Source organism: Paramormyrops kingsleyae, chromosome 3 (genome assembly GCF_048594095.1).
Source record: "Paramormyrops kingsleyae isolate MSU_618 chromosome 3, PKINGS_0.4, whole genome shotgun sequence".
Taxonomy (NCBI): Eukaryota; Metazoa; Chordata; class Actinopteri; order Osteoglossiformes; family Mormyridae; genus Paramormyrops; species Paramormyrops kingsleyae.
This window is the reverse complement of record NC_132799.1, coordinates 15,460,562-15,481,390: the sequence shown is the minus strand read 5'-3', so window position 1 is coordinate 15,481,390 and position 20,829 is coordinate 15,460,562. Positions and strand designations below refer to the sequence as shown.

The 20,829-nt window shown below is 43.5% G+C and overlaps 1 protein-coding gene across 2 annotated transcripts in view; it reads left to right on the top strand.

Annotated features, from left to right (window-relative positions):
• LOC111839985 (protein kinase C epsilon type) overlaps window positions 1-20,829 on the top strand; it is an 86,662-nt gene that overhangs the window by 38,474 nt on the left and 27,359 nt on the right. The window contains exons 3-10 of one of the 2 annotated variants that reach the window (XM_023804352.2): window positions 4,307-4,472; window positions 7,320-7,354; window positions 7,583-7,671; window positions 7,792-7,921; window positions 8,242-8,384; window positions 10,406-10,502; window positions 10,592-10,818; window positions 12,270-12,443. In XM_023804352.2, coding sequence (XP_023660120.1) covers window positions 4,307-4,472; window positions 7,320-7,354; window positions 7,583-7,671; window positions 7,792-7,921; window positions 8,242-8,384; window positions 10,406-10,502; window positions 10,592-10,818; window positions 12,270-12,443 — 1,061 coding nt within the window. Of the gene's footprint in view, window positions 1-4,303; window positions 4,473-7,319; window positions 7,355-7,582; window positions 7,672-7,791; window positions 7,922-8,241; window positions 8,385-10,405; window positions 10,503-10,591; window positions 10,819-12,269; window positions 12,444-20,829 lie in introns of both variants that reach the window. The other variant, XM_023804351.2, reaches the window with a different exon arrangement.

Sequence of the window (20,829 nt, the reverse complement as noted above, 5' to 3'; positions counted from 1 at the left end):
GTCAGCACATTGCGGCCCCTCCACACCCACAAGTGCTCGTACGTTACTCTGCTGCCTGTGCTTATGTTCTGTTCGTGTCATTGCATCCCTGTGTACCTTTGTCATGGTGCGTAGCTCCTTGTGTGCCAGTGCAGTTGTTTGCTTGTGCAATTTTTACAATGTGCAGATAGACTTTGATTGACAGATTGAGTAACATATACAAAATGGCTTCAGATTATTGCTACGCTAACTGGAGTATCCTTTTGCCATCCATTTTAAGCCATCCAAATAGTGTTCGGTACTCATTCCTGTGCAATTAATAAATCAAGCTTGTGCTACAGATTAATAAATGATGCTTGTGCTACAGATAATCCCAGTTTGAGGTCACAGGGTCAGTGGTCTGACAGGAGGTGTTTTCTATGTGGCTGATGTCACAACCTGCATGATGGAACTCCCCAGCAACCGCATTAAATTGCAGAATCAGCCTTGCTCAGTGTGTTTCCCGAATGACGCTGTCATCTGTTCAGGGTGTAACAGCCATGCCCAAGGTGATGGTGTTGCTCACATCGCGCAATTCTGTTACCATGGGGTGGCAGCTCTCATTGACGGCTGTAAATCTCTGTCCTCCCGATCTATGGTTATGTCGGTTGCTAGGCACCCATGGCCGGTTGCCAGGAGATAGTGATGGCGTAGCTCTAGGGGGGCAATAGTGAGGAGTTGGGCTGATTCCAGGAGGAAGCACCTGTGCACTAAAGGCTGTTCTTACTCTCTCTCTGTGGGATCATGGATTGATTTTTTTTGTTTTATTTGCAGACTTCTTAAGCAGTGGATCTATGATCTGTGGTGTGTTGTTATATAGGCCATGCTTGTCAGAGCAGGGTTTAGAAGAGGGTGAGCTAATAGTTAAGACCATGAGGTACCTCGTAATGTGTATTTTCCCACAATAGATTCTGGTTTTCTGTAGTTCGACAAGCAGGTCGCACGTGCTGTGTTTTCTGGGCTGATAGGACACATGATGCCACAGTGTTCAACCATAGTGACTGAGTCTACTGATGATGGCAGAGGAACAGTTTGGCTGCAAGATCAAGCTGAAATGAACGCTTATCAAATGCATGCATGAATGTACAATATACTTGGGGAAGAAATTAAACACACTTATCCAAATGCCTGTTATTTGGATTATAAATCGAAGTATGAATCCATGTAATTAGTTTCACACAAACACATATAATATCTAACAAAGGATTAATCTAATACCTGAATCTGAAACTGGTCTAAGTCATGTATCCAGTCCATTTTAGCTTCCAGATTTCTTCCTTCCAGTATTTCCTCCCCTTCTCCACATCTGTCTGCTCTCTCCTGCCTGTCACTCTTGTACTTTCTGCTTCACACCCACCCATCTAACGCTACACCCTACCTTGTATTGAGGAATGACTTTGGCTTTCTTGGGCTGTTAACTGCTTTGGGAAGAAATGGACAAGACATGTGGCTGGTCATCACAGAGGCTGCATTTAATACAAGCAAATTAAACATACTCACTATGAATTCACCGACTGAGTGCCCCCAACACAGCCCCCTCCCTTCAAATCATGTGCTTTTAGACATGCTGATAAAGCTGTAAACACAATGTGACCCACCATGTTGGCTCCACCTGGTGGACCTCAGAGATTTTGCAGCTTGCAAAATCACGACAATGATTTGCACAGACTGAAGGACTTGATACAATGACAGCTGTTGCTCCCAGCAGCGGTCGGGTGTAAAAGAATGTGAAACCAGACCATCACAAAGAAAGAGGCAGGGATGTTACTGCAGTTTTCTGGGGAAGCTGCACGCACCAACATTTATAAGCTGGGCTGTAGACAGCTAGAGCAGGGAGTCCTGGCGGCTGGTAGAGATCAAGGGAAGAGCATGTGTTCCCTGCTTTCTGACCTATAGTACAGCGGACAGTTAAAGGCTTTATGCGCTGCCAGAGGTCTTTGACAGTCGCACTCTTGTTGGGGTATCTGTGGCATGGGTAACACGGCTCCATGTGGGCTCTGTTTGATGTTTATTTATCGTGGTCATGGTCTGTGACACCAATGGCATATGGGGAGTGGGCTTAGGCTGGGAACGTGCCCACAAATGACCTTGCATATATGCACGTACATGGGATCAGGATGAAATCTTTTGCACAAACTGGCAAACACAGGCACCCTTGGGCCCATGTTGTAGTTCATACACATGGTAGAGTCCAGCTGGAAAGACGCCTCCACAGTGGCTCCTGTATGGCTGAGTGCTGAGAAATCCACCCTTTTGGCTGATGTTCTCTCTCATGTGTCAGAGCAGATGGCTGGGCCCTTTGACATATCAGAAAATACCCACAATTGCCAAACTCAAATTTAGCATTACGGATTTGGCTATGCGCAACTGGGCAAGTGTCTGCTTTCCTTTGTTGCATATGTATGCATGCTTTTTGGGTGGGTGTAAATGTTTGTTTATTTGTGCATATGAATCTTTTTATTTTGCTGACCCTAGACAGCTTGGACAGACGTGGCCGTCCATCTGTCTCGTCCACATCCATCTCGCTCGTCTTCCTATTGCCTGCCTTCCCTCAGCTTTTCTCTTCCAGCCTGGAAAGCATGCTAATTAGGCCTGGCTGCTGCAGTGTAATCTATACCCAGCTCCTGGCTCCTCCAGGGGAAACTCTCACCAGTAATCACTCCTATACTGGTCCCCTGACAGGGGGTCCGCAGAGTGTTCACTCGGGCAGTGTATTTCCGGTGACTGCACATGCAGACTGAATCGTAGGGAGGATTTTGCTAGTGGCTCTTCTGGGTACCTGCGGGAGCGCAAGGCAGTGGTCATGTGACATGTCAACTGATCTCATGCTGCATGCAAAGTCTTCTTTTAATATTATCACGAAGGCTATACATGTTTCTAGTATCTTGTCTATCTGAGATGTATTTGCGTGTTGTCCTGTTTGTGCCAGCCATATTCCTGACGGTCTTCTAAAAAGGCTGGTCTGACAGGGCTTTGACTAAGAAATACAAGGATCCTGGTCTTCATCGGACAAAAATTCTCAAAGCACTGGACTGATGGTTAACACAGTAGTGCTGTAGGAATGAAGGAAGGACAGAGAAGGGCAGCGTTCTAGTGAGCTGTCTTGGGTTTAGATTTTTAGCAGTGATTGAAATAATTCCAGCAGTCTGTGCGATCCGTACAGTCGGACTGCATCCTGTCCAAGGCCCCATCAACCATCACTGTCTACATATTGTTGCCTGCTTTTGGCAACATTTTAAATATGTTTAAGGATTTTACTAAACTTCTGTATATCTTTAGATTTGGGTTTGTGTTAGGATCACTTAAAGCTGTCTGCAGAACTCGAGTAACTGTGACTTGCAGAGGTGACGTAAACATTGACCAGACATGCCTTCACATTAAGCAACCCCATTTCAAATTCCTCTTCCTCGCCCCCACACGTGTAACGCTCTAAGCTAGGGGAGTGGGAGGTGGTTCTTTTGAAGTCAAGTGCAGCTGCACTGCCATCTAGTGGCTGTCAAACATGTTTTTGCATGGAGCTGACGATGGACATTATGGTGACTTCATGCTTGTGGTGATAACTAGGACAAAGATTAGACAAGTACTTTTTATTCTTACAACGATCTTCTGTTATACGAGGCAGGAACTCATTCAACGGCTAATTTTGTCAGTCAAGAGCCAAAAGGCATCTCCTGGTTTCTCTTCATTGTACATCTTAGGGATGTGCATCACTGAGGCAGATGTGACACACATCCCAGGGCATTGTCGCCAGTTTAATACATTAAAGACACATATGCAGCAACTACCAATGTGATGCAATATGATTCACCCCTATTGCGATGCAGCGTGATACAATGCGATGCAAAAGAATATGATGCTATGCAATTCAATATGGTACACTTGCAGAAACAGTTTAGAAAGGGGGAATCAATCTAAATATAAAATTATTGGTCAAAAGTTATTGATTACATTTCTAAATAATAAAGGCAAAGGTCCTCACTAATAATTATATATCAATAAATCAGATTTTACTGATGCAAGTGATGCATCCTGAGTTCATCCCAAATTGTATCCGGTGCATTGTGAACTTTAATGCCGGTGCACTGATGCGAATCGGTGAGTCTTACCATCCCTAGTACATTTACTTTTAACATATTTAGCACCCGCTTTTGTCCAAAGCAACATACAGGTGAGTGTCCATAACTGTTTGTTGTGTCCATAATTCCTCCATCCTGGTTCTCTGTGTACTCAAAATTGCATTGCCGACATGATACTGACATTGTCGGTCTGTCCCCAAATGTCCCAGCAGCCTCAGCATCCGGTGAAAATGAGGAACGCGTGTTCAGGGAGCGCATGCGGCCACGGAAACGGCAGGGCGCGGTCCGCCGGCGGGTCCACCAGGTCAACGGACACAAGTTCATGGCCACCTACTTGCGGCAGCCCACCTACTGCTCTCATTGCCGTGACTTCATCTGGTAAGCGTGTTTTACCTTCCTGCTCTCGTATCTTCAAATTGGAAGAGATTTCATATAACATTTAGCAAATCCTTTCTGGCCTTCGGCAACCAGTACAATCCCAAATCCAGTCAAACAAAAACTGAACCTAATTATTACCACTTATTTAAATGTTCATTATGCCTTGTTATTTGAAATATTGATTGTGCAGTTTTTTTTATTGGATGGAAATGCTTATTAAATCAATAAAAAGCAAGCTGTGGTGGGCTATTGGTGTACAGCATTACACAGATTACACACATCATAATATACTGTGCTCTGTATCACTTGTGAGCGGTTTCAGCCAAAGCCACTGCCTTCGCTACAGAATGACGTTTTAAACAAACGGTTTAGGGGCAGACAGAGGATTTTGCTTCTGTGGGAAGACTGGTAAAAGCCCCAGGCTGAGGATGACAAGACGTTAACAGCCATTTATGGAGCACGATTGGCCGATTTGCTGCAACATGCTTGAGACCTCCTGTGTGTGCAGACGCAGTGGTCACACGGCTTGTGGGGCACTGCATCCCAGCCAGGGGAAATGGGTGACAAACAGATCTCTACCCACTGCTGTTGTCCTTTCTCATTCTTTCAGGCTGCTTGTGGTTTTGTCTGCACGTATACAATCATACATATGGTCAGCTGGTTACTTTTTTGGTTACAGCCGACTACTGAACTAGTTCTGAAAATGCAGGCTTGAAGTGCAAACTGTTCTTCTCACTTCATTACTCACTGTCCCCAAACTCAGGCAGTGTGCTTCTATACCCAGTGTACGAATCTGCTATCTCCTATCACTAGCAGGGGTCCTGTGATTCACTGTGACACACTGTGGGTTATAGTCAGATGGTCCTTAAATGACAGATAGTGAGAGATCTGTCTCATCCAAAACTTCTAAAGTCCCTTGTAAAGCCAATTCAGGCTTTATACAGCTTAACATATTCTAAGGACCCCCAAAACAGAGTCCTTATTTTGTCTAATGGGAGTTTAACTTGCACTTCTTGTTTGAAAAGTACTCAATTTATAAACCACTGAAACAAAGTGACAAGTGTTGATTGTCACAGTTGTTTATCTAGAGGAAGTATCTCTACCAACAGCACAGTAACCTTGGTTAAGAAACGGTTCATAAGTAGGGTTACCTTGCGTTTTCCCTGGACACGTCCTCCCCAGGTCTCCCCGGACACATCCTCCCCTGGTCTCCCCAGACACGTCCTCCCCTGGTCTCCCCGGACACGTCCTCCCCTGGTCTCCCCGGACACGTCCTCCCCTGGTCTCCCCGGATATGTCCTCCCCAGGTTTCCCCGGACACGTCCTCCCTAGGTTTCCCTCGGACACGTCCTCCCAAGGTTTCCCCGGACACGTCCTCCCTAGGTTTCCCCCGGACACGTCCTCCCTAGGTTTCCCCCGGACACGTCCTGCCCTGGTCTCCCCGGACACGTCCTCCCCAGGTCTCCCCGGACACGTCCTCCCCAGGTCTCCCCGGACACGTCCTCCCCTGGTCTCCCCGGACACGTCCTCCCCTGGTCTCCCCGGATATGTCCTCCCCAGGTTTCCCCGGACACGTCCTCCCTAGGTTTCCCCCGGACACGTCCTCCCCTGGTCTCCCCGGACACGTGATCCCCCGGTCTCCCCTGACACGTCCTCCCCCGGTCTCCCCGGACACGTCCTCCCCTGGTCTCCCCGGATATGTCCTCCCCTGGTCTCCCCGGATATGTCCTCCCCTGGTCTCCCCGGATATGTCCTCTCCTGGTCTCCCCGGATATGTCCTCCCTAGGTTTCCCCCAGACACGTCCTCCCCTGGTCTCCCCGGACACGTCCTCCCCAGGTCTCCCCGGTCTCCCCGGACACGTCCTCCCCTGGTCTCCCCGGACACGTCCTCCCCTGGTCTCCCCGGACACGTCCTCCCCAGGTCTCCCCGGACACGTCCTCCCCTGGTCTCCCCAGACACGTCCTCCCCAGGTGTCTCCGGACACATTCTCCCCCGGTCTCCCCAGACACATCCTCCCCCGGTCTCCCCAGACACATCCTCCCCAGGTGTCTCCGGACACATTCTCCCCTGTTCTCCCTGGACACGTCCTCCCCTGGTCTCCCCGGACACGTCCTCCCCAGGTTTCCCTGGACTTGTCCTCTTTTTGGGTCCCTGTCCGGGCATCCAGGCGGTTTCGCAAAAATCGGCAGTTTGTCTGGGTTTTGTGCTGTAACTCGTATGACTTCGTGTCACAGGAGTACCAAGTGAAAGAATAGGCACCAGTTTTCAATAAACAGCAGCTATTTGGCATCATCAAACAGCATTTGCGAGGCTCGTGCACACGTTAACTTTAAAAATTAAATGATATGCACATCCCTACGTGTCACGCTGCTCACAAGTGATGTCAACTTCTGGAAACCATTGGCAATTTGACACTTTTTTGTTTTTGTATGAACAGTGAATTCCGTTGTTTGCTTGAAGAGTAACAAACTTTAGCTTAGCCTTTTGTAACTCTTAATGAAAAAGACTTCATGTATATTGCATCACTTGTGTGTACATTGTAAAACACTAACTGTAAGGTTACTGTACATCCGGGATGCAAATTTTCATTTTATAGGGTGATTAGGGAAAACTCATCAATATTCAGAAGCGAAGCACTACCTGATTGGCCAATGAATACAAACATTAATATTCATGAGAGAAGTGCTACCTGATTGGTCGGTGAACATTAAAACTCATTAATAATCAGTCTTTTTTTTCATCTCCCTAAATATGGTAACCCTATATATATATGCACATATACTGTATGTCTAGTAATATATGGGAAAGTACAATTTTTGACTTGCAGTCTGTCCTTCCCTTTACAGGGGCGTCATTGGAAAGCAGGGCTACCAATGTCAAGGTAATGAGACTTAGGTCACCATGGATCAACCAGCAACGTATTTTTGTGTTATGCTGTGACTGTTTTCGACTCAGATGATCCATTTCTGCCACCCGAGAACCTGTAATTTGCTGAATGCCTGTAATGCTTGTTTATTAGTGTGTGTTTGTGTATAAAATTGCCTGTGTAACGGGAACATATATAATATAATTTTTGGATGGACCCTCTTTTTTCCATTTACTTGCTTAGTGTGTACATGTGTGGTTCACAAGCGCTGCCACGAGCTCATCATCACAAAGTGTGCCGGACTGAAAAAGCAGGAAGACATGCCGGAGGAGGTGAATATTCTTCTGAAATTCTGAGGTGCAGCAATAACCAGCTAACACCCATTGGCCAGTTAGCAGTTTCAAAATGGAAACTGATCAGAGGTGTCTGCAAATCTTTGTCGCCCCTTACAGGTTGGGTCCCAGCGCTTCAGTGTGAACATGCCACACAAGTTCAGTATCCATAACTATAAAGTCCCCACCTTCTGTGACCACTGTGGTTCCCTGCTGTGGGGCCTGCTTAGGCAAGGACTGCAGTGCAAAGGTAAGAAGACTATGGGGGGAACGGGTTTAATGTAGTTGGGGCATTCCTGAGACCGGGGTTGACAGTCCTGTTAAGACTCCATTCAGCAAATATCCCTGAATTAAATATAAGTATTAAATATCTCATGTAATTTATTGAATAATGTACTGAAAGTGAAAATCATTTAGCCACCGTGAAGTCAAAATATCGTAACAGACCATCGTAACCCGGGGAGCGTCTGTACTGTACTTCATATTCCACGCTCAGCTTGCTATAACACTGAACAGATCCTCCAGTTCTAGGTTTCACACATACTCACGCCTGTGTGATTTCTCTCCCAGTCTGCAAGATGAATGTACATAGACGCTGTGAAAGTAACGTGGCTCCCAACTGTGGGGTGGACGCCCGAGGAATTGCCAAAGTGCTGTCGGACCTCGGTGTCACCCCGGATAAGATCTCCAACAGTGCACAACGGAGGAAAAAGGCAGGTGGCCAAGCAATAACCAATAGTTAATGTCAGACATATTCATAGGAGCAGGGGGCAAGTTGTTAATGGAAGGGTGCCGGAGTCAGTCCAGGTGATGTGGAGCATACTGTACATGCTACCAAAGACACCCTAGACATAATATAGGTTAAGACCAGGCTTGAGCGATATTGCAGTAATACGATGATGGTATTTTGGGAATTTCGGTATTTTTGTTCGGTGAAATACATCATAGGGACTTCACCCCCCCCCCACTCAGTGAATTGAATTTACAAGTCTTCATAACACTGCAATAGCGTTGCTTTTTAAAATACTATCAAAATACCACTAAGTGCAGTATAATGTTTGGACGTTATGGCAATACAAAAATCATGTACTGCCCAAACCTAGTTAAAACGTCCATTTAAACAGACCTACAGTCATTTGCACCAGTGTTTCACAATCCAGTCCTTGGGGAACCACAGTTGGTGCACATTTTTGCTCCCTCCTAGTTTCCCACCAGCGGAAGCAAAAATATCGGCTGTCTGTGGGTCCGATTGGGAAACACTGGTTTACACAGTAGAGTTATAGTGAATGTAGAGCTAGATGGGATGCTAGTTTACCAACGAGCAAGTCAGAGCCACCAACTCACCTAATCATGTCTTTAGGCTACATAAGGAAGCCTGCAAGCACAGGGAGAATGAACACACACACACACACACAGGTTTGTAATTATATCTTTTCATTAATTTCTATGGGGAAAACTCTAATCCCAACATGACGACCTTAACCTCTACCCAGCCCTAAGCTTAACCATAAGTAACCAAAGAAAATTGGCATTTTAAGTTTTTTGATTGCATTCATTGATCTTTATGGGGAGCTGAAAAATGGTCCCCACAATGTCAAAATAATAGGTTTTAATTACATTTGGTCCCCACAATATAATATGGACCTAATACACACAAACAAGCCGGAGCTATGCCTCTGTGCTACCTTAGGTTAAACAAAGTAGTTAAAACTTTAAAAACCATTTATTACCTTTGTGGGTTCAGAGACATTACAGGTATCATGAAGTGTAACATCACCTACACAGACACACAATTAGGCTGAACCTACAGTAAAGTATGTCTAGCTCAGACTATGACTGATTATAATGCTTTTTTTAAGACTTGAAGTTGAAAATCTATATGGGAGGATACTGTATAGAGTAGGGTGGGGTGAAAAAATCAAAATTTCCAATAGTGCAGAAAAGTTGTCACTGGACCCCGTTATTAAACGTGCAAAATATCTTTGAAATAGGTTAATATTTTCAGGTTCCGCAACGCGATCGAAGTTTTCACCTGTCACGTCAATTCGCAGATCCACGCTACGTACATGTAGCATCCATTTCATAACGCAATGTAAAATTGTTCCAATTTAATACAAGCACCTAACAATCTGTCAGTAACAATGAGTAAGTGGGAAACGACTCATTCAGAAATGTGGCGCTCAGGAGCATGTTTACACTGACATACTGGCAATACACACTGTCCATTATCTATACCGCTTTATCCATCTGGGTCTTATCAAAAATATTGGGGCACCCCTCCAAATCATTGAATTCAGGTGTCCCAGATCTAACCATTTTGACTGTCATGCTTAATACTTTTCACTGAGGAACAATTTTACATTGCGTTATGATATGGATGCTACGTAGCGTGGATCTGCGCATTGATGTGACAGGTGATTAATCGTAATGCACGTAGAGCCGCAGAGCGATGTAATCTGTGTGTAAGGCTGATACCCAGTAAAAATCTGCGTTACCTGAACGTTGGTATTTTGTAGTGATTATCATGTTGTGAAAGTTCACAAACACAACAGCGATGAGCATAGATAATGGATAGTGTATATTGCAGGAAAGGCTCACTTTCTCCACTGTTCTAACACACGTTCTGAGTGAATATGAAAATCAGTTAACATTATAGCTGTAAAGTTTGTTAATAGGCATTAATATTGAAACTGATGATGAGGAGGATGACAATCAAAGTTGTCTTCCTCCACAGTTGGTTCCAGGCCAGGAACCCCAGCCGTCCATCCCAGACACCCCACAATCTGAGGAAGATCGCTCCAAATCGGCCCCCACTTCGCCCTGTGACCAGGGTACGACACATACTCATGCCAATATGCACATGCTTCATTTGTGGACGTCTTCGTCGATTTTCATTGTTACCTTCATTTTCTCACTACAGCAGAAAACAAGGAACTTGAAAATATACGGAAGGCTCTGTCATTTGACCACCGTGGGGAGGAGCACAAACCAGTCTCCCCAGCATCTTCATCAACAGGTGGAATCATGCCAGGACCCCTGGCTGATGGCCGAGAGAATGGCGAAGTCAAGATTGTGAAAGAAGCGAAGAGGATGAACCTGGACGATTTTATCTTCATCAAAGTCCTGGGAAAAGGCAGCTTTGGAAAGGTTGGAAATATTCTCCCAGAATTAGTGGTTGTTGTCCCTATTTGTTCTGCTCACACTCTGATTGGCCCACCTCCAAGGCTGGGCGGTACATCAAATTTTTATGGTATATCGATACATTTTCAGACAAGATATAGGATGAGACAGTACCTTTTACATTGATATACTTTTGTTGTACATTAAAATAGTATCGGCAAATATTTTTTACAGAAACTTTTAATATTATTTCCTGGTTTTAAAACTGCTTTGATTGTGACATCGCACAGAATCCCCAGAATTCAAAGGTAAACCAAAACATTCAGTTTAGTGTTTCGTGGACAAGTTTATGGAGGAAAAAGTTGAGGAATAATTGTTACTTGCTTCATTTGAATAAAAAAATAACACACATCACATGATCTTTCCACTTCTCAGGTGAAGTTTTAATAATTGTCAGGCTCCTGTTTCTAGACCCATTTGCCAAATATCTTTTCTTAGATATTCTTAGATCTAGATCTAGAAAAAAAGAATCTACACAGTGGACTGAACTGCAGTTATGTCATAGCAGTTTTATTTGACCCATGCAACATATGGGCCTACTGTAAGTTATTTTGAGACTTTTGTTTGGAATAAAGAAACTGTCTATACTCAATGGTTGTAGCTGTATATTTGGGGACAACAGGGAAGCAAACCCACTATTTACATTTCGTTATGACTACACTGTGTCTTAATAAGTGTTTGTAACATTACTGAACATTTAGCTCACGTCATAGAAAATGCTTGGATGCATGTCACGTATCGCTGTATTGCCTAAATGCACCGAGATAAGGTTTTTGGTCCATATCGGCCAGCCCGACCACCTCCATTCTAGTTGAACTCGTGCTCAGAGCTCAGGGTATGTGTTAGATTTTGGTTTGTGTCACCTTAGTGGTGCAGCTCAGTAAATTTAGCGTTGATGGTCCATTGGTCACAATACAGCAACACTGCCAGCTGAATTTAAACCTGTTCGGTTGTAATGGCACAGTCAGATGGGATACTGTGAAACAGGGTTGGGACCATTCCGGAATGCACTCATCAATTCCAGTCCAAATCAGGAAAAGGAACTGGAGCTGGACCGGGAAAAAACACTATCCGGGAACAGAATTGGAATTTAATTCAAATTTCAGCAAAATTTAAATTCCAACTCTAGTTCCATTTCCTGATTTGGACTGGAATTGATGAGTGCATTCCGAAATGGCCCCCACCCTGCTGTGAGAGTCTCAGAAAGTTCCACTGGGTATATACCGGCATAGCCAAGGCGTGGGGCCATGTCATAGCAGCCTCACCTATCCCTCTGGAGTCTGATCTGAGCCCTTAATGTGAGATGGCGTAGTTTTCTTGTTAGGTCACTGATTGATATCCTGGAGTAGAAGTACAGGCTTGTGGTATGATGAATCAAGATGAACTTAAGATAACTTCATGCTTTCCCCAAAATCTAGGTTATGCTGGCCGAGCTTAAAGGTACAGACGAGGTATACGCCGTCAAGGTGCTGAAGAAGGACGTGATTCTACAGGACGATGATGTTGACTGCACCCTGACAGAGAAGCGGATTCTGGCTCTGGCGAGGAAACACCCCTACCTGACACAACTCTTCTGCTGCTTCCAAACCAAGGTACTCCCACTTGTCCTTGTTAATCTCATCCAATCCATTTTCCCCCAAGTAATTATTTATCATAGACCTCTGAGAAGCTGGGACACATTGAAGTGTATTTACAATCAGGCACCAGCAGATGGCGAAATAGTCTCACTGGAACGTTGTGCCACTCTGCCTCTTTGATATTGAAGGTACTGCATTAAGGTCTTAAAACAGAATGATTTGCCTGTCGCCAAGCCATTTTTGGTTTTGTTTTTCATAACTTGGTACTAACTGGGACCATATGCAAATAATGTAAGGCTTTCTTGTTGTAGGCATGAGAATCTACCTTGGCTTCACCTTGTACCGAATTTTCTCACCTCGCACAAGAGTTGTGTGCTGGAAACACATATTTCAGATGTTGTATATTTTACTCTTTTAACTTTTTGACTAATACCACATGAAAAACAGAGCTTTCCCTGCAGCGGTCCTGCATCACACTAGTGACAGAGATTGAGAGTGGTCCTCGATGTACTTTGGAGAAGTCGTACCATATTAGTAATTCATATCAGTAACCTCAAGTTTTGTTTGTTCATTTGTAGTTCACATCACATTGTATTGAAAACATTTCTAATGGTTGTTTAAGACAACACAGTATGACTAAGACAACAAAAGCAGTAAACTAAAAAGTTTAGCTCCCAGAACAAAACTGGATTTTAATTAAAAATAGCGTGCACTTAATAAAGACTTCCGAGCAGGGTTAATGTTTGCCAAGAGTATAAGCTGATTCTTTAAGCTCACACGAATAGTGCTGAAGCCGCTGCAGAACACGCTCCTGCTGACCACGTCCCAAAGAGCATCGGTCATCTTCCAGGTGCCACATAAATGCACAAATAGGCCCCCCCGCATTGCACATTTAAGCTAATTCTAAAAAACATGTGCAATAAATAAAGGTCACTGCAGGATTTTAATTTTTATATATATCGCATAAAGGTAGGCAATATAGCAACAAAATATCAAATTTTGTGAGTCTTTATGTTTTTTGAGATTTGGACGTTTAGATCTGGTTGTTGAAAAACAGATTGTTTTTATCTAGGTAATCTACTGGACAGAAAGAGAGAAAGCCTTCCATAAATGAATATATAAATACATTATGATGCCTGTGTGATTATATATCAATTTCCACTTCTTGTTCCATTGGGCAGTGTTACAGTTTGGGATACGCATCAGTTGACGGGACAGAAGGGGACAGGGTTGTGGAGCGGGGAGGGGGGGGGGATGGGGTGGGGTGGGGGGGCTAAGGATAGGATGTGGGCATCGTCTGAAGAGAGAGCCACATACTGGCACCCTTGTTTATTTTCATAGGCTAGTCTGGAAGCTGCTGTAATGATGGCGTCTTCAGCTCCTAATTTATTTATTTCTTTCTGCTGTTTCCCCAAACAACGATAGGAACATTGTGTCCCAGTAGCTAAAGGGAGGAGATGCAGAAGGGGGAGCGGGCGGTGGAGGAGCTGGGTGATTGGGCGGGAAAAGAGAAGGGGCGGGTAGATATACAGTCCTAAATATGGTTCTATTGAAGCTATTGAAAAGTTGTACTTTTTTCTAAATGAAGATACATTCTACTTAAACAGATGCCTTTTTTACATAGTGGCTTTCACAACAGGATCCAACACCTCTGAGTGTACCTGGTCAAACATGGTTCCTTTGTAACCAGTCGAAACACAATTTGAGACTGCAGTGCCTCTGTGAATGCCCATCTCCGGGGATGAAATCCTTAAAGCCTGTGGAGTATCGTTCAGGTTATAAAAATCGACTTGAAATTATCTAGATTCTGCAAACGCAGCTCATGGTGGACTGAAAACATTGCGCTTCTCCCATAGAGAAATTAGGATGTCGAACAGTATATGCTAAGCAATGTGAGCTGGCTTTAAATATCATACTGTTCCTGCTCTTCAAAGCAGGCATTTAAATTGTTAAATTATGTTGTTTCTAATATTGCATTTTTTGCGTCTTGGTTTGGGCGCCAAAAGGATTTTTGCTGACAGCTACCTTGCCGTTTACATTCAAACCTCAGCTTTCAGTGACAGCTTCAGGGAAGCTGCACAATGGCAAATCTAAAGTTCATCTGAAAACCAGTCTTCCTTATTGCTGCTAAACATTGTAATTCGTAGCCTTGCTTGGGACTGTGTTTGTGCAGGAATGCACAGCAGCTGTTTCTGTGCATGTATCTGTCTATGTTTCATTATGAACTGCAGACGGGTCTGTCTGACTCCTTTGGAGGTGTTTTAGGGTGTCTGTAAATGTGTCTATATGACTGATGGAACAATGGCAAACCACAGGTCACATGACCATGACCTGCACTTCATCATGTTGCCATCAGGCCATTAAGCTGTTGTCAATCACCCACCAAGTAATTTTCTGCATGCCTTCCACACCCTGACGCACTTAGGCACATGTTTGTTGCCTAAGGCATCAACTGGTATTCCAAGCTGCCTCTGTAAGATGTAACCACATCTTGTAAAAACGTGCTATATGACGTCTCACTGTCTGTTTCAGGTCAGATGACCACAATAGCAAAAATGCCTGACTAGAATCTGATCAGCATTAATTTTCATCAAATAGCATTACTATCCTGTCTGCCATTGAGGACTATGAAGGTGGAACCAACACCAAGTTCAGGGGATATATATGTATATACATTGTACTGTGATTTCCAGGATTGAGAATGGGAACAATGGTTTTTGTAGAAATCTTCTGTAGAGCACAGAATGAACATTGAGGTTTTGTTCGTGTCTACACATTTCTGCTTCTCTTCTGTAGTATCTTTGCAAATCAGTCATTTTCAGCGCCATTCGTTTTCAATGTCAGTCAGTCTGAACGATCAGGGTGACGACCTTTGTTTTGGAAGAAGTCACATGAAATAGTTGCGTGTATCTAATTGTGAAAGCACAAGAGCTTTTAATTTGGGTCGGACTAGTAGTTTGGGGTGGTACTGTCAGTGATTTAAAGGTGACACAATGGTGACTTCAGGGTCAAAAGTTACAGAAAGTTGGAAGGTGAAGTATAAGAAAGTAGAGTTAATCGGTGTGTATCTGTTGGGTTCAGGATCACTGTAGACAATATAATCCATTTGCATCTCTCTCTCTCTCTTTAATGAAGAGGCAGTTGGCTGTTTCTGTGTCTTGTGTTCTATGCCTGCCAAAAAAAGTCAATTGTTAGAAACCTTACATAATAGGGTCCCCATCCTCATCATAGTCAATGTATGTACCATATGCTGTTTGGTTTCGTTCCTCTGCCAGTCATGTGGATGGAAGCTGAATGCGTTTGAATTCTCCCATGTACTCTACCACTGCATACTATACCTTCTGATTGAGACCTAAACACCCGCCTAGTTGTAGTATGCTTCCTTATTACTATTCTTCACAGGACTCATCTTCTCTTGATATATGTGCTAGTAAATATCATGTGTACTGCATCTTTAGTAAATGTTCTATGGTAAGATAGGGAACGCTCCATTTAGATGTAACAATGTACCTCATTAATGCACATGAAGACATAACTGCGCAAATTAGAACTTTACATTCTGCATAATCATACATTGTACCATACATAATACTGCACTGTATGAGCTACATAAGAAGTATCTTAAGAAGAATCTCAGGTAGAGATTGCTAGACAATGGTTAACTGCACCATTTTCTTGTGACACCCCTCTAGTCCTCATTCTTTGTGTCTTTTACGGAGATCTTCCAATGTCAGCAAGATTATGCATAGAGATTCATCAGGGTTCAAATTTAGGTGAAAGGTTGTTGCATTTTTTCTGTCTGCCTCTTCTTTTTTGGTCTCCTCCTGCTCTTTGTAGCCTCATACTTAGCGTCCTCCCTAGCCGACCGCAGGCCGACGCCACCGTCTTTCTCGCTCCATTTCCAGTGCCCTCGATGGCTAATTTACACGCAGATGTCAAAGCCGGTTTCTGAGTCTTGGCTTGCTTCCTGCTTATTCGTCCTGCCCCACCCACTTTGTTCCTCATGCATTGAAGCATCTCTTCATTTTCCAAGAGAGACATACGTAACCCACAGAAAATAGAACCAGTAGCCCAAACCTGGCAGAAAGAAAATGAAATACTGTGTCTTAGGATAAATGTTAAATAACCGTGGGCTCTGAGACTTGCGTATAATCTTCAAACTGAAGTTTCTTCATAATGTTCTTTCCTTAATCAGGTTTAGGATCGTTGCCATATTCTTATCACCTTAATTACTGCACAGCAATGTAAATACTGTTATACAACTGTTTCTGGGCTTGTTTGGACCTCTTATTGACTTACAGCTGGAAAACTGGGCTAAAAAGATCCAAGGTTCCAAGTTCCAGTTCTGGGAAGTAGTAGAGAGTTATCAATGGAGAAATGAATAAATGGATGAGGCTGGTATATGATGGATTTTAATGTATGTCATTTGCTCTTGCAAAACGCTGAGCGGAGAAAAAAATGAGAGCTTAACAAGGTACCTAAAAGAGCCTTTGTTCTGAGGAGGAACAGCAGAGCCGGCAATCTGTAGCTAGGGTGCCGAGACAATTGAACTCTCAGTGGAGCAAGGTAAGGTCTGAAATACGCCCACCTGCCTCCCGGTTGACAGGAGGGTAACATTGGGTTGGGTGCAGTCAAGCCGTGGCAGGACAGCAGGTTTAGGTGAGGTTTACTAAGATGAAGAAATCAGGGGAAAGGCAGGCAGGACTGTTTCACAGGAACTCCTGAGTAGGAAGCTCTGCAGGACAGCTCCAGGGGAGACAAGGCAAACAAAGGGGCCTGCAAGGCCTTTAGGTCATCTTCTCCTCTGTTGCTTAAAATACTTTTTTTTCCTTCTTCCTGTATGCAAGCAGCTGAGAGAATGACTTATTGTTGCAGATTTTAGTTGTGTGGGCAGCAGTGTTTATGTTGGCTAATACCGTAGCCTTGGTCCACCTGAGTGCAGATGAAGAAGCTTATGGAGGCATGGGAAGCAGGGACAGGAGGCAGGATTATGGGGCATTCCCAGCAGAACTTTCATCTTTAATGTGGGGGTCTAGTACTGACCCTTTGACTTTCCAGTTTGGTTATGAGCCAGCATTGGTTTCCACAGGATAATGATTTTATTGTTTTTTGTTCATTATCTGATTCATTTATTCTGGGCTATAGCAACACTCTGATCAGGTTTGCATTTGCTCCTCCCCCTGTAGCAGTGCTCGCATGTCAGGGTTTTGCTTCCATTTGATTCAAAACACTGTTGGCCACTTGAGCAGGACCAAAAACTGCTCCAGTGGTGATGGATCAATGTATATGTGTCCCTGATAAACAAGATAGATGGGATATGCGAAAAATATTTATTTACCTGTGCTTATACTTAACAAAGGTAGCAGAACTGTATATGCTGTGTAAACAATTCTCAACTGAGCTTCATAATTAAGTGGAAGAGACCTTTCTTTGGTTTATTTTCTGTGTTTGCTCTATTATTTGGGCTTTTTAATTGTATGTACCTTCCTTTTGCCAGCAAAGGACACGTAGCGTGTTTCCACTGCCACCCGGAACTGAGCCGTACCGCAAACTGGAGGTTTTCCATTGTACAGTACGTGAGCTGTACCCGAGCCATAACCGCGCCGTCAGCCCTGCTTACTGGCAGGGTTGACAGCGTGACCTGATTGTTGAAATGCATGGATTATCTGAAGGAAAAAAGCATATATTCTTCATGTTATTCATTATTAGTTGTATTGCACATGTATTGTATTGACGCATTCCCAATAACTCAAAATTTGAAAATTTCCAACCTCCAGCTTGAAAATAAGCATTATAGAACATTGATGCTAACATAACATGGCGATTCTCACAGACAGTTCTAGCAGAAATGAGTACCCAGTAATATAATAATAATAATAATAATAATAATAATAATAATATAATAATTGCTCATAGTATCATGATGCACACCACGTGAACAGTAAATAAGCGTCTCTTCAGTTTTACGTCACTGTCGATCTCCAATCCCGACAAGGCCTTTACCAACCCTTCTGCAGTGGAAAACCAAAGCGAGCGGGAACCGTGCTGTAACTAGTCTCTGTCCGCGGCTCGGATACCGCTCAGAACCTGTATGCAACAATAGTGCATCCACCCCAAATAGGAGCAGACGAGTAACATAAGCACAACCACACACCAGAACACACCTAGCAATGGCTATCGGGTTAATTTGGCAACCCTCTTTCTCCCTGTATAAATGATAGATGAATTACATGACAAACACACTGTGTACTTCCACAAGAATAAATCAGACCCATCTGACATCCAGTGTTTTGGCACGGACTATACACTGATACATTTTTGAGCTAATTACTTTCTTCCTTGAGTTTACTTTTCGTAAATAAAAGAGACTTGCTCATCAAGAAGTTTACCATTTCCCCCCTTCATGTACCGTCTTGTTTAAAATGATTAAAGCGTGGCACATGAACACATGAAACACTGGAGCAGTGAGCATGTTGAAGAGGCTCAAATGTAACTTTTTTGCTTTGGCTTGACTATGTGACGTAATGGCCAAGACTTCTCCTTTCCGTATTTGGTCCAGGCTGCCTGCCATTCTCTGTCCCGGTTGCGATACCCCTAATCCAGCCCTGACCGTTACCTCACGTTCTGACTCAGCTCTCTTACCTCGCTGGTAAGCAAGGTAGAGTCAGCCTATCCAATCAGGCTCTCTTTTCTTACTATCTGCCAATGTTCTTTGAAAGGGCCGTCTAAGCTTTTTAGTTGGTTTTTGCAGAGTGCATGCACTTGATAAATATGTCCTCAGTAGTTTGGGGTATTTCCTGTCTACCATTTGGTTTCAACTCCCCCCCCCCCCCCCCTCCAAAGTCTTGGTCTTGGTCCATGAAAGGGGTTTCCTAGGGCCCTTGTCCTACCCACGCCATCCCTTGAGGACCATTGTATTTTTAAAAATCACTTTCCACCCCCGTGTACGAGAAAGAAATCTGTAATAGCACTTATGCTTACATAAGTTTGGGGGAGCAGCTTGAGGTACTGATACCCACAATGCACTTCTCAGTGCGCATGAACCTGATATACTGAACCCTGCAGAAGAGCAGATCTATGAGACAAGTTTGCCAACATAATGGTATGTTATTTCTTCCCAGGGTTTGAATAACTTATTATTGTGAAAACAATGAATCCTATTTTCTCCCTTGTTTTTTCAGGCTTATACCTGCTGTCTATTTTTTGTAGCAAACAAAAAAATGGCAGTAGCCTGGGTGGTTGTACAGAAGAGTTTAGATAGAGGTGACTTTCAAATTGGCACCATCATAGGGTGCCATCCATCAGGTTGTAAAGTAGCACACAAACTGATCACCCAGCATCAATACCCAACCTAAACGGCAGGAAACCCCACCCGCAATGTGCCAGCTGGCCAAAGGGAGCATCTATTTTTTCGTATCGTCAAGCCTTCCTGACTGTGGTTTATAATATTTGCAAAAGCAACACTATTCCGGAATTCTTAATTCTTGCCGATAAAACCAAGTGGGCAGGAGTGCAATTTATTGTGAATTTTATGTCCAAGATTTTAAAATGCTAGAGAATATCCAAAATACCACGGTATACCCTATTATAGTCATGTATACCATGACACTGTCAAATTCTTGAATCTTAAGAGTGTTGACATATAGTGCTGGCCAGGTGAATCACAGTAGTAAAACAATGTGTAATTGTAGTCTATAATTCTAACTAATGTTACTTAATGGAAACTTAATGGAAAAACTAATAATTGCTACAGATAACTTCTGGCTGAGGACCAGGACATGTGCACAGTGATTAAATTCCAAAATGATTAAGTGATGTAATGCGCTTGTAGTACCGCTTATACCATGGTTACTACACATTTGGCTTACACATTTATACAGACTAACTTTTGGACTAAGAAGCAGGCAATTTCTAACTAACCACTGACTTATAGTGCTAGCAATGGACTATTTTTGCATTAAAGACAATGGCTTGGGTCTTATATAACCAAAGTAGGCTTGGGTGATATCTAATTTTTCATATGTTCAGACAGTACACCTCAGTATGCCTTATTTCGAAGGTACTTTAAAAAACAACACTAATTTCAGATCCTCCAAAATACAGTTTCGTTGAAAGGAAATAACGTGGTATGCTGTACCACCTGAGTCTAAATAGTACTTCTACTTATAAACACATTTTCCATTTGTAAACATGAAAATAATGTCTTCAGGTAGGAACATGTAAGACAAATGTGTGGTGACTGTGGTATAAAGAGGTTAATGTGCTCCAAGCCACGCATTATACGATTGTAAACGCACTCCGCGAGGGACTCCGCCTCATAGAGTCGGGTGGTTCTTTGTCTCCGCAGCTGAGCGTTTAAAAACGTATAATGCACAGGTTGTTGTGCATCAACCCTTACATA